Source organism: Gracilinanus agilis, chromosome 2 (assembly GCF_016433145.1).
Source record: "Gracilinanus agilis isolate LMUSP501 chromosome 2, AgileGrace, whole genome shotgun sequence".
Classification (NCBI taxonomy): Eukaryota; Metazoa; Chordata; class Mammalia; order Didelphimorphia; family Didelphidae; genus Gracilinanus; species Gracilinanus agilis.
In genome coordinates this window covers 236,334,720-236,347,510 of record NC_058131.1, presented here as the reverse complement: position 1 = coordinate 236,347,510, position 12,791 = coordinate 236,334,720, and the positions used below count along the sequence as shown (strand labels likewise).

Below are 12,791 nucleotides of genomic sequence, written 5' to 3'. Positions count from 1 at the left end.
CTCCCTCCCTCCCTCCCTTCCTCCCTCCCTTCCCTCCCTATCTCCCTCCCTCCCTTCCTTTCTCCTTCCCTCCCTCCCACCTCCCTCCATCCCATCCCATCCTCATTCCTTCCTTCCTTCCTTTCTTCCTCCCTCCCTCCCTCCCTCCCTCTGGCCTTCTATCTTCTATGCCATGATGTCTCTTATTTTTGCCTAGATTACTCAACAGAAATTCCTCAGCACTAACTCTATTAGATACACTGAGAAGATAGAAAGAAAACATGTCATGGCCCTGACCTTCAATACTTCTTCAGCCATCACTACCCTTCTATATCCTAAGAGACAAGTCTTTGGGGTTTTGTGTGTTACTAGGACAGAAAATATCATGAGCACCTTGTAGCCACCTTGACCAACAGCCTCTTTGAGCCTGGCTAAGCTGCTCCTGCATGGCACATATGGGATCTATATACAGATGCCTGGTTTCTCTCCTCCCTCAGCTCTCTGAATGGTAGACCAGTCTGGCCAACACAGAGCAGGGAAAGCTGTGGTCAGCTGAATCAATGCCATATGCTTGCTGAATAGCCTTTACCAAAACTCCTCTTTTTTTTTTAAAACCCTTTGCCCAGAGTCACACAGCTAGGAAGTGTTTTTGAACCCAGATCCTCCCAACTATAGGCCTGGTGCTCTATCCACTGTACTACTTAGCTGTCTCTATAAAATTTCTTTAATGTACTATTATATGGCCTCTGGATGCTTCTTTTCATTTCCAATATGAACCAAGGAGGCCTGACCATCAACATCTCTGGTATGCCATGAAGCACTTGAAGAAGGCTTTGTGGAGGGACCCTGTCCTTAAGACGCCCATCTTGGTTGATGATTCAAGTGGACTTTAACATCACTTCACCCTCTACTCTACTTTGTCAAGTCAGACACCATGTTATTAGGTGCTCAGTGATAACTAGTTCAACTTCTCCCTTAGCTTCTCTCACTCCATCTGGAAGCAGGCATTCTTTTCTCTTGAATAGTTCTTTTTCTGTCACAAAGCATTTTCCACCCCATCTCCTTTGACTTGGGGCCCAGGCACTTACCCACTTTTCCATGTTCTCACTTAACTGTGGACTTAAAATCATGTCATTTTCAGCTATGACCAGCAGGGCTGGAATCAAGATCTGGGGAGAGATTGTAGCAAAAAAAGACAGTTGGAAGAGAAGGAAGGAGACTTGAGAATAGATACTTTTTCTTTCCACACTTTCATAGTTTAAAATCTTCTCCCTCAGTCTCCATTGGAAGGGATGTAAAGAAATGGGCCTCAAGGATTACATCAGGGCAGCATGGCGGGTTAGGAGTTACAGAGTTATGGTTGGTACCCCTGTCTGCAGCTTTGTCGTTATGAGAGATGGGACATGTCAGAGCATTCTAGATATGAGGGTAGCCTGAGCAAAGGAACGGGGATGGGAAATGGTGTGTCACGTATGGGAGATGGAGCGCTATCTAAAAAGTCTATATTTAGTATATATAAAGAGAGTAACATGTAATTAGGCTGGAAAGGTAGATTGGGACCAAGTTGGGAAAGGACTTTATATCTGATTCCCGAGATTATAGGGAACCACTCATATTTACTGAGTAGAGAAGTAATGTGGTCACCTTTGGACTTTAGGAAAATAATGTTGGTGGCTACATAAAGGATGAATTGGAGTGGTGAAGGACTTGAGTTGAGAAAACCAGTTAGAAAGGTCAGTCAAGAGGCAAGAAGGATGTAAATTAGAGTGGAGACAAGGAGATGGATTTGAGAGACGTGGGAGGGGAAACAACAAGATTTGGCAACCAGGTGGAAACTGAAGGTGGAACAAAGTAAAGATGATTTCAAGATCTCTTACCTGGGTAACAACAAAGATGGTGGTCTCCTCATCAAAAATAGAGGATTTTAGAGAAGAGATTTGGGAGGATAGGGGAAATGTTCAACAGGCAGTTGGTGATACATTACTGAAGCTCAGGAGAGAAACTTTTTGGTTTGTTTAGCCATTCAGCTGTGTCCAACTCTTCATGGCCCCATTTGGCCATGTGGCAAACAGCCAAGTGGTTTGCCATTTCCTTCTCCAATTCATTTTACAGATAAGGAAACTGAGGCTATCAGGATTACATGATTTACCCAGGGCCACCTAGCTAGTAAGTATCTGAGGTCAGATTTGAACCCTGGACCTCCTGACTGTGGGCCCTGCACTCTATGCCACCCAGCTGCCTCAGGAGAGAAACTAGGACTAGGTAGGTAGATCTAGAACTCATCTGCATGGAAATGATAATTAAAATCAGTTTAGTTAATGAAGTCAACCAAGAGAAATATAGATTATAGAGAAAGAAGAGAAGAGGGTCCCTCTATTAGCAACCAATTCAGATCCTGGCTCCACTCTCTGTCTTCTCTGATTCTCTGGTCCAGACCTCTATTTATTAATCAAAGCAACATGCTATCCATTGTTTCTTCCATACTTCAAGACCTCCACAATATGGGTCCCTCCTACTCCAGTCTTATGCATAATAATTTTCTTCAGGTACCATCCATCTAGTCAAATTGTGCAACTAGCTTTCCCCTCATTCATTATATTCTATCTTTTCCTCCATCTCTCTAGCAAGGCATTCTCCCAGAACTATGTCCCTCTCTCAGCCTCAGAGAACCCCTAGTTTTCCTTTAAAGCATAGCTCATGTGCCACCCCCTATTGGGTCTTTCCTTATGCCCTCAGTTAGTGCTAGGCAAATCATTTTCTAGATACTTTTTTTTAAAACCCTTACCTTCCATCTTGGAATAGATACTGTGTATTGGTTCTAATGGAGAAGAGTGGTAAGGGGAAATGGGGGTCAAGTGACTTGCCCAGGGTCACACAGTTAGAAGATGTCTTGAGACCAGATTTTTACCTAGGACCTCCCATCCTCTACATTTCTAGATAAATTTTAATTTATTTCTCTGGGTACATATTATATTGCCTCAGTAGAATATAAATTCCTAGATGGCAGAAACAATTCCATTTTGTGGCATGGCACATAGTAGGAATTGAATAAATGTTTTTTAACTGAATTATTGAAATTGCTCTCTGTACCTTTTTGTGGTCATGCAAACCCATTTCTATCCATTATCTTACTTGAGCCTTGAAAGACCTTTGTGAAGTAGGTACTACAGGTACTGTAATTCCCACTTTACAGATGAGGAAAACTGAGGCTCAGAAAGTGAAATGAGCTGCCAAGGTCATATGGCTAGTAAAGTACAGGAAATGGGATTTGAGCTCAGATCCCTGCTGATTTCAAGTCCAACATTCTTTCCTGGATAGCACATTGCCTCATTTCCTATGGGTTACTCTCACCCTCCTTTTGGTCGCAGTGCAGCTCCACCGCCAATTTGCGTCCCAGTTCCGATACCAGTTTAAGGGACCCCTAGGGAAGGAAAAAGAAGGAAAATTGGACCTTTTTCTTTTTTTACTCATGAAATATCTTCCACTTATTTATTTATTTATTTGTGTTTGTTTGTCTGCTTATTTATTTATTCCTTCCTTCCTTCATTCATTCGCTCATTTATTTATTTATTTGTTTGTTTGTTTGTTTATTTATTTATTTATGTTTTAAATTTGGGAGGTTCAGCAGAGGTTACAGGGAGGAGCCAAAAAAGAAGTGAGAAATTAGTGTAGTATAGATGGTTTGAGGAGCCAGGCTGGCCAAACAAAAGGCCATGGGGATATGGAGGACAATAGATGTTCCCATTTCTGGAAGTGATTCTGGCCCAGTGCTGGAGGTAAGGCAGGAGAAGGGGACCCCACTATGAGCTGGCAGGGGGATGGGACTGATCAGGGGATCCCCCAGGGGATGGTGAAAGAGAGAAATTTTATTGTAGCTTTTGATGCTTCTGGGAGTGGTTGTCCAAAGTCTACCATTTACTCTGGTGACTAAATTCTGTTATTACATTTTTAATTCCCGATCTGGGTACATAAAATGGTCCATTCAGTCTGTGGTTTTCCTGTTGTTATCCTATCTAGCTACAGGTTTCAGTGGACCCTGAACCTGAAAGAAAGCAAGTTTGAAAGGCGAGGTGGTCCCCTTTCTCAGGGCATGCATTGCTTTCTCCTGATAAGCAATCCACACTCAACAAACATTTATTAAGTGACTATTATGTGCTATAGGGGCAGTGAGTTGGCTCAGGGTCTAGAGGGCCAAGCCTGGAGTCAAGAAGATTCCTCTTCCTGAGTTCAAATATGGCTTCAGACCCTTGCCAGCTGTGTGGCCCCAGGTGAGTCACTTAATACTTTTCTACCTCAGTTTCCTCATCTGTAAAAGGAGCTGGAAGAGGAAATGGCAAACTACTCCAATATTTCTGCCAGGAAAATCCCAAATGAGGTCATGAAGAGTCCGAAATGACTGATAAAAGCACTGTGATGAGTGCTAAGGATGACAAGTCAAAACTGAAACGATTTCACTTATTTCGGATTCCGTGAACCCAGAGGGCACCATTATGATCTGTATCCTCTAACTGCCACATCACCACCTGCACTGAGTCTATAGGAACGTGGGCTTGGCTTCCTGCTGCTCGTTAATCTGGATGCTGGGAGTCTCCTCAGGGTCAGAGAAATTACTCCGAAGACTCCTTGACTCTAGAATACCACCTTTGAAGGTGCTATCAAAATGGGATGGGATAGAAATTAGACCTATGATTGGTGAAAGGATCTCCCAATGAGCAAACACCCTTTAACCAATATACATTTCCACCTTGGTAATTTAGGGGATTGGGGTTAATGAAAGGCTAGAAGACTTGTATAGAGTCACACAACCAGACCAGGTCAGAGGAGGGACTCGAACTCACATCTTCCTGACTGTGAAGCTGGTTCTCTACTCACTACACTGCACTGTCGCTTGAGGATTGGGGGAGAGGAGTTACAAGAGGAATTACCCAATAAAGAATGGGTAATAGATACTGAAAGAAGAATATTTTGGACTCAGATTTCCCCAGAAAACCCCTTTTTTTTTTTTTCTGAATCCTAAGGATTCCTTTGCCTGGGGAAGGGGGAAAGAGGAAGGGGAGGAAATGGAGGAAGTAGTGCTGATGTCTGAGGACTGTCCAGACGCCATGAGAATATTCAGGCCCATAACTTAAAAAAAATCTTGACAGGGAGAGATGGAGTGACGCAGTGGATAGACAGCTGGACCTAGGTTCAAATCCCACTTCAGACACTTACAAGCTACATGAGTTTGGCTATGTCACACCTTCTCGGGGTTTCCGTCTCCAGCTCTGTAAAGAGTAATACTTTGATCCCCTTTCTGGACCGCTTCCCCAAAAAAAACTTTTCTTAGTGGAAGACTAGAAGGGAGGGCTATAACATTTTGATATACAATAGAGGGGCATCCATATTCTGCTGGAAATCATCGTGATTTTTTTTTTAACTCTTACTTTTCATCTTTAAATCAGTATTGCTTATTAGTTCCAAGGTAGAAGAGTGGTAAGGGTTAGGCAATGGGGGTTAAGTGACTTGCCCAGGGGCACACAGCTAGGAAGTATCTGAGGTCACATTCGAACTCAGGACCTCTAGTTTCTAAATCCACAGAGCCACCTAGCTGCCCCTGGAAATATTCGTTTATAAGAAATCCCCATCTGGAGGCATTCTGGAAGGCAGAAACTGAGCCGCTGGTCTTTGGTAGTGAGAACAGCCTTTATGGATGAAGCAAGTTTAATTTGCTTTCCTTCCCAGAAGGCCTTTCTTTCTTCCCTGACCATCCTCTCACATGGCAGCGACTCATTTGTACTGTACCTGAAGCCAGACTTCTTGTACTGCTGCACATAGTAGTTGATATCCTCCTCTGTTAGCATCCAACTCAGAAAAGGATCCTTGACATTTTTCAGAATTCCTATAAAGAAAAGACACTCACTTGGATCCCTGCCCTCAGACTTCCATCCACGATGTCACTCATCCATGACTGAACTTATCCTTTTGATCACAGCACTCTCCTGTTTTAGAGTTGTGTTGTGGATCCTAATTGCTTTTATTTGTTTTTTTTTTTTGTTTTTTTTTTTAACCCTTAACTTCTGTGTATTGGCTCTTAGGTGGAAGAGTGGTAAGGGTGGGCAATGGGGTCAAGTGACTTGCCCAGGGTCACACAGCTGGGAAGTGTCTGAGGCCAGCTTTGAACCTAGGACCGTCTCTAGGCCTGACTCTCAATCCACTGAGCCTCCCAGCTGCCCCTCCTAATTGCTTTTAAAAACACACACAAACCTTTATCTTGTCTTAGTAACAATTCTAAGACAGAAGAGCAACAAAGACTAGGCAATTGGGATTAAGTGACTTTCCCAGGGCCCCAAAGTTAGGAAGTGTCTGAGGCCATATTTGAATCCAGACCTCCCGTCTCCAGGCCAGGCTCTCTCTCCACTGTGATAGCTAGCTGCCCCTTCCTAATTGCTTCTTATATCCTTTCTAAGATTCTAGGTCTAGAACTGGAAGGGACCTTCAAAGCCATCTAATCCAACCCCATCTCATTTTGTAATGGAGAAACTAAGTCCCAGAGAGGGCCTGAAATAACTTGTTCAAGATAACACAGATGGTAAGTAGCAAAGGCACAGTTTTTGACCCAAGGTGGTCAGATGGGAAATCCAGTACTTTTCCCACTGTACCACAATATCCCTCCAACCATTGTTTCTCTCTTTCCACTATCTAAACACTTTTAGTTCCTATTTAGGAGTCAAAGGATCTGGGTTCCAATTCTATCACTGGTGCTTACTACCTGTGTGATCTTTGTATTTTTCTTCTTTTTTTAAAAAAAACCTTTACCTTCTGTTTTAGAGTCAATACTGTGTATTGGTTCTAAGGCAGAAGAGTGATAAGGACTAGGCAACTGGGGCTAGGTGACTTGCCCAGGGTCGCAGAGCTAAAAAGTATCTAAGGCCAGATTTGAACTAAAGTTCTCCTGATTCCAGACCTGGTTTTTTATCTAATGAGCTGTCCCTCAATCATTACTTTTGTTTCCTTTGCAAGACAACCCCAAATGGAGTCACAAAGAGTCAGATACAATAACAACAAAAGATTGGGAGAGTCCATAAGATCATTCTAGTCAGAATACAGAGAGAAAGGAGTAAAAACAAACAAAAAAGAAGAAACTTCTCGCAGATCTAGTCATTTCCTTCACCAGCCCTTCCAATCATCCCCTGCCAGTGATGTTTCTCACCATTTTCAATATGTTTTGTAGATATGGAATCCTGCAAGGAAGAGGAAAAAAAAGTTCCCTTACAAAAGGTGACAGTTTGGCAGAAATCATGGTTAGACCAATATCTTTACATCATATCCCATAAGAAACTCAAAAAGGATACTCATTCTGAATTTTAAAGGTCACACCACAAAAATTAAAAAAAAAAAATAGGAGAGAATTATTAGATCAGATACTTTTCTTTTTTCTTTTTTTTTTTAAACCCTTACCTTCCACCTTAGAATTAATACTCTGTATTAGTTCTAAGGCAGAAGAGTGGAAAGGGCTAGGCAATGGGAGTTAAGTTCCAGGATCACACAGCCAGGAAATGTCTGAGAACAGATTTGAACCCAGGACTTCCCATCTCTAGGCCAGGCTCTCAATCCACTGAGCTACCCAGCTGCCTCCAAGATCAGGTACTTTTCATAGCTCAAATAAAGGTTGGAGGTGATGACAAACAATAAAATCAATAAATTAAATCCTATGAAATTGAAATGTTTTTTCACTACAAAACTGATGCAACTAGAAAATGAATGTGGCCAATGTTGGGGGGGGGGGGATGGGAAATCTTTGAATCAAAAATCTCAGATGAGGATAAATACAAAAGGAACCAACACCTAATAAGAATATAAAAGCACCAAAATTCATTCTCCAATGGATGAGCAATTAAAGCATATGAACAAACAATAAAAGAATTAAATGATTAACAATTATGAAAGATTGTTTTAAATCACTAAAAAGATGAAAATTGCAATTCAAAATAACTAAAGTTTCATCTTACACTCAGCAAACTAACAAGAGGCAAATATGCCAAAAGATGGGAATAGTCAATGTTAAAAGGATTATGGAAAGATAGGCACACAACTACATTGTTGGTGGAGCTGTGAATTGGTCTAATCTTTCTGGAATGCAATTTAAATTCTGGTAAGATAGCAACAAAAATCTATGCCCTTTGACTCAGAGATACCACCAACAGGCATATATCCCAAATTTTACTTTTGTGGATCTCAATTCTTCAATTGCTTCACCTAGAGAATGATGATAATAATAGACTGGACTTTTGAGGTATGGAGTGAAGTTCCTTTTGGCTTTAAGATTCTCTTTTTCTTCCTTTCTTCCTTTCTCTCTTTCTCTCTCTCTTTCTTTCTTTCCTTTTTCCTTTCTCTCTTTCTCCCTCCCTTCTTTCTTTTCTCTTTCTCCCTTCCTTCCTTCTTTCCTTCCTTCCTTCTTCCCTTCCTTCCTTCCCTCCTTCTCCTTTCCCCTTCCTCTCTCTCTCTCTCTCTCTCTCTCTCTCTCTCTCTCTCTCTCTCTCTCTCTCTCTCTCTCTCTCAGTTAAGTGACTTGTCTGTGAAGATAGGATTAACTCTCTCCTTGCCTATTTTTAGGTTAATCAACAAAAACTGAAAACACCCCTACTTTAACACTAAGTAGGGGAGGTTTGCAAACCACTTACTAAAAGTGGGTAAAAACCCAGAGATGACTGACCACCCCCTGGGCAGTGCTAAGCAAACTTAAAGACTAAAATTGGCTCCCATAAAAGTGGAGAAAGTGATATGGAAAAAGGACTAGAAAGGGTCCTGAACTGCTGGAGAGGGAGGGGCTTTGGCCTAAATCTGGAGCTTAGAGGATCTTGGACTAGGGCTGGAGCTAGGAATTGGGACTTCAACCTGGGACTCTGACTCTTAGACTCCTTCTGGTAAGACTGCTCCTGGATCTTTTCCTTTGGAGCAGAGGTTGACAACGTATGGCTCTTTCTGCAGGAGCCATAAAGTCCATTTTTTTTCAGGCGCTGTTACAGGAGCGGCACTGTGAGCACTGTACGGCTCTCACGAAATTACATTTTAAAAAATGTGGCGTTTATGGCTCTCACGGCCAAAAAGGTTGCTGACCCCTGCTTTGGAGCTTTGGCTTAGGTGAGTAAGAAGCTGACCCTTCTTTCCTGGCTTTTGGAGAGATTAGTTCCGGAGAGGCCTTCCCTTCTTGAAGGAGGTCGGTGGGTTGAGTCCTTGTTTAATTCACCACCCAGTCCTCTGGCTGAGGGGTTAACAAGCCCTGTGTAGGTTGAGCTGGGGACTGGAGCAACATTTAGGGTGATAAGCTAGACTCCTTACTCTACCCTCTTTCATATTTCTCTACTTTCACTCATTCCTCCTCTTTGTAAATAAAGCTACTGAAAGTCAATTTGACTTGAGCTATAATATTTTTAAAACAGTGACCATAGTACTATCTTAGGATTCTCATATATTTATTTTATTTTTACTTTAATTTTAAATTTAATTAGATTTAAATTTAATTTTAATTCCTTACATGTCCAGGGTCACACAGCTAGGAAGTGTCTAAGGCCCTATTTATTTCTAAAGTAAACATAATTTAGTAACCAAAGATACTTTTGGGAGAAAGAGACTGGTTATAACATAATTACAACACAATTAAAGAAAATAAGTTTAGGATTATAAAGTTTCAATGATTTGGACAAGATGGTTTGAATGCAGTAGAAAGAATAAATAGACTTCCAGATGTTAAGTGACTAACCAGGAAATGGCAACGACAATCTTCAAACTCAAAATCTCTGTCTACTAAATCTGTGTTCTTCCTTTGATACCATTCTTCTGGGTCTCCAGGTCTACCCTAAGATGTTAAGGAAGGTAACAGCAAAGCCCTCACTATTATCATCTCATCCCACTCCACTGTGATTTGAAATAGCAGAAAAAAATTTTTTTTCCTATCTGAGAAGTGGGACAAAGCAGGAACTAAAATAGAGAATCAGAGGTACTTTTATTTAAAAATTAGTACTAAGAGTTGAGAAAAGGTACCTTTCATACCCTGAGACACATCTTCCTTCCTCTCCCAGAGCCAAATCACCTACGAGTTTCCTTTCCATAACCCTCTGTTGCCTACTAAGGTCCCTGTATGCAGCATACATACCATTTTCTCATCACTTCCTTTAAAAATGCTTTTGAATGTCCGGGTCAGGTCCTGCTCCAGTTCAGCCTCTGCTACTCCCTGAAATGATTCAGAAGCCAAGTGAAAAATGCTACAATAGAAAGAGGGCTCCTCTGAGCCCCATATTACCTAATGCTAAGCCCTAAATGACTTGCTAAGTTGCCTTGGGCAAGTCATTTCTCTCTCAGGTATCCATTTTTGTTTAAAAATTTTTAAATAAAAACCCTTGCCTTCTGTCTTAGAATCAATTTCCATGTATTGGAACAGTAAGGGTTAGGAAATGGGGGTTAAATGATTTGCCAAGGTCCCATAGCTACAAAGTGTCCAAGGCCATATTTGAACCCAGGACATTTATCCTCTATGTCTGGCTCTCAATCCATGAGGATACCTAGCTGCCTCCAGGGGCCTCCATTTTCTAACCTGGGTAACAATCATAATCAGAGCAGGCACAGGACATACTTAAAGATTTTACAAACCAAGAAATCATTGTGCAATAGAAAGAACGCTGGTTCTGGAGTCAGAAGACCTATGTTTCAACCTCACTTCTGACATGTTCTACCTCTGTGACCTCAGCCAAATCACCGCCTGCCCAGTTTCCATATCCTAGTCAGTAAAAGGAGGGGATGGGACAAGGAGGCTTCTTAGGACCCTTCTAAGTCTAGATCCATGTCACTAAGTCTTCATCCAAACCTTCTAACAACTCTAGGAAGCAGGAGGATAGGTTTAAAGCTAGAAGGAAACTCAGAGGCCATCAAGTCCTACCACTATATTTTGTCATCGTTCAGTTGTTTTTCAGGCATGTAAGACTTCATGAACCCATTTGGGTTTTTCTTGGCAAAGACACTAGAGTGGTTTGCCATCTCCTCTTCCAGCTCATTTTACAGATGAGAAAACTGAGACAAACAGGGTTAAATGACTTGCCCAGGGTCACACAGCTAGTATTGCCTGAGACCAGATTTGAACTCATGAAGATGAATCCTCCTGACTGCAGGCCTGACACTCTATCCGCCATATCATCTAGCTGCCCAATATTTTACAGATAAGGAAATTGAGACCAGGAAGTATATAGTAATATAAATAAGGGCACAGTTACAGAGTTGGGATTTGAACTCGGGTCCTTTGACTCTAGAATCATTGTTTTGCTCCTACCCCTCACTCCCTACTATACCACGATATCTAAACAACTAAGCATCACTTTAGAGCTGAAGAATTGAAGGCTCAGGGAGATTAAATAACTCTCAGGGTCCTAGGAAGGGAGTGAGTTACATGATCTCTAAGCTCCAAAATTCTGTGACTCCATGGAATCTTCATGAGACAGTTTTTTTTTTTTAGAAAGAGGGCAAATTCTAAGAGAAATGCTAATGGGATCTCAGGGAGAGGCTTCATGGAATTGTAATTTGAAGCAGCTAGGTGGGTCACTGGGCCTGGAGTCTGGAAAACTTGAGTTCAAATCCAACCTCTGACACTTACTAGCTGAGTGACCCTGAGCAAGTCACTTAACCCCTATTTGCCTCAGTTCCCCATCTGTAAAATGGGGATACCCTAGAGAAATGGAAAACTGCTTCAGTATCTTTGCTAAGAAAGCCTCATGGACAAAGTCCATAGGCCATATAGAGTCAGACATGACTGAATGATGAACAAGGTGACCCAGAGGATTAAGTGCTAGTCTTGGAGGCAGGAGGGGCTAAGGTGAGCTCCATCCTGGCTCTGACTGTGCACCTCCTTCCTCTCTTTGCCCCCCACCTTGCTACATAACGGCCTACTTAATAGTAGCCTCAAAGTGTCTCAAGATCTTCTACTCATGGGGAAATCAATGTGCCCTAGGTTTTTTTCTCTACCATGGGATGGTACCCTGGAATCTCTTTTCCTCAAATGAAATTTGATTTTTAAAAGTTGATTTGATAGCATATTTGATGCTGCTTACCCCAGGAATAACAATGACTAGTTATGGCAATGCTGGTCCATATTTGGTGCTTAACAAATGCCTATTGATTGGCTGATGGTTACATTAACAGGCAGATATGAAGTCATAAAGAAAATCCCAAGGAAAAGCACAGAAAGGTTGGGATATCTGAATGGAAAGTGTGTAGTCTAACTTGGCTCTAGTGTAAGAAAAGGCTATATAGGCAGACATAGTGATCAAAGGCCATAATAGTGTGGTCATTCTTTAAAAGATCTATTGTTTCTTTGCTCTAGTGTTCCTGCATTTGGCAACCCTTCTATGCCTTCCTTAGTAGACAATCTTCTTGAGTTGTGTTGTCAAAAATGAAAGAAAATAACAAACAATCAATCCTATTGCCACAACCACAACTACCCAAGTAACCTGTTGGAGGAAGACCAAGATTTAGGGGATTAACCCTACCCCAATTTAGGTAGGCAGGAAAAAATATAATAAACCCATAAAAACCATGAATGTTTCTATATATTACTTTTTTTAACTTAAAAAACCCTTCAAACTAAATTTATTATTTCTCTATTTTTAACATTCATTGTTTTAAAACATTTGGGTTCCAAATTTTCTCCTCCCACCCCTCCTCTATTCATTGAGAAGGCAAGAAATGTGATATCAATTATACATGCAAAATCATGCAAAACATATTTCCATATTAACCATGTTGTATCGGGGAGGGGAGAACCAAGAAAAATGAAGAAAGTGAAAAAA

The 12,791-nt window shown here is 41.4% G+C and overlaps 1 protein-coding gene across 1 annotated transcript in view; it reads right to left on the bottom strand.

Moving 5' to 3' along the window:
* The window catches only part of EPHX2 (epoxide hydrolase 2), a 90,684-nt gene that overhangs the window by 3,724 nt on the left and 74,169 nt on the right, over nucleotides 1-12,791 (bottom strand). The window contains exons 7-11 of the mRNA XM_044659605.1: nucleotides 10,112-10,189; nucleotides 7,169-7,199; nucleotides 5,761-5,857; nucleotides 3,331-3,400; nucleotides 1,068-1,148 (exon numbers count right to left, since the gene is read on the bottom strand). Of these exons, the coding sequence (XP_044515540.1) occupies nucleotides 1,068-1,148; nucleotides 3,331-3,400; nucleotides 5,761-5,857; nucleotides 7,169-7,199; nucleotides 10,112-10,189 (357 nt within the window). The remainder of the gene's footprint in view (nucleotides 1-1,067; nucleotides 1,149-3,330; nucleotides 3,401-5,760; nucleotides 5,858-7,168; nucleotides 7,200-10,111; nucleotides 10,190-12,791) is intronic.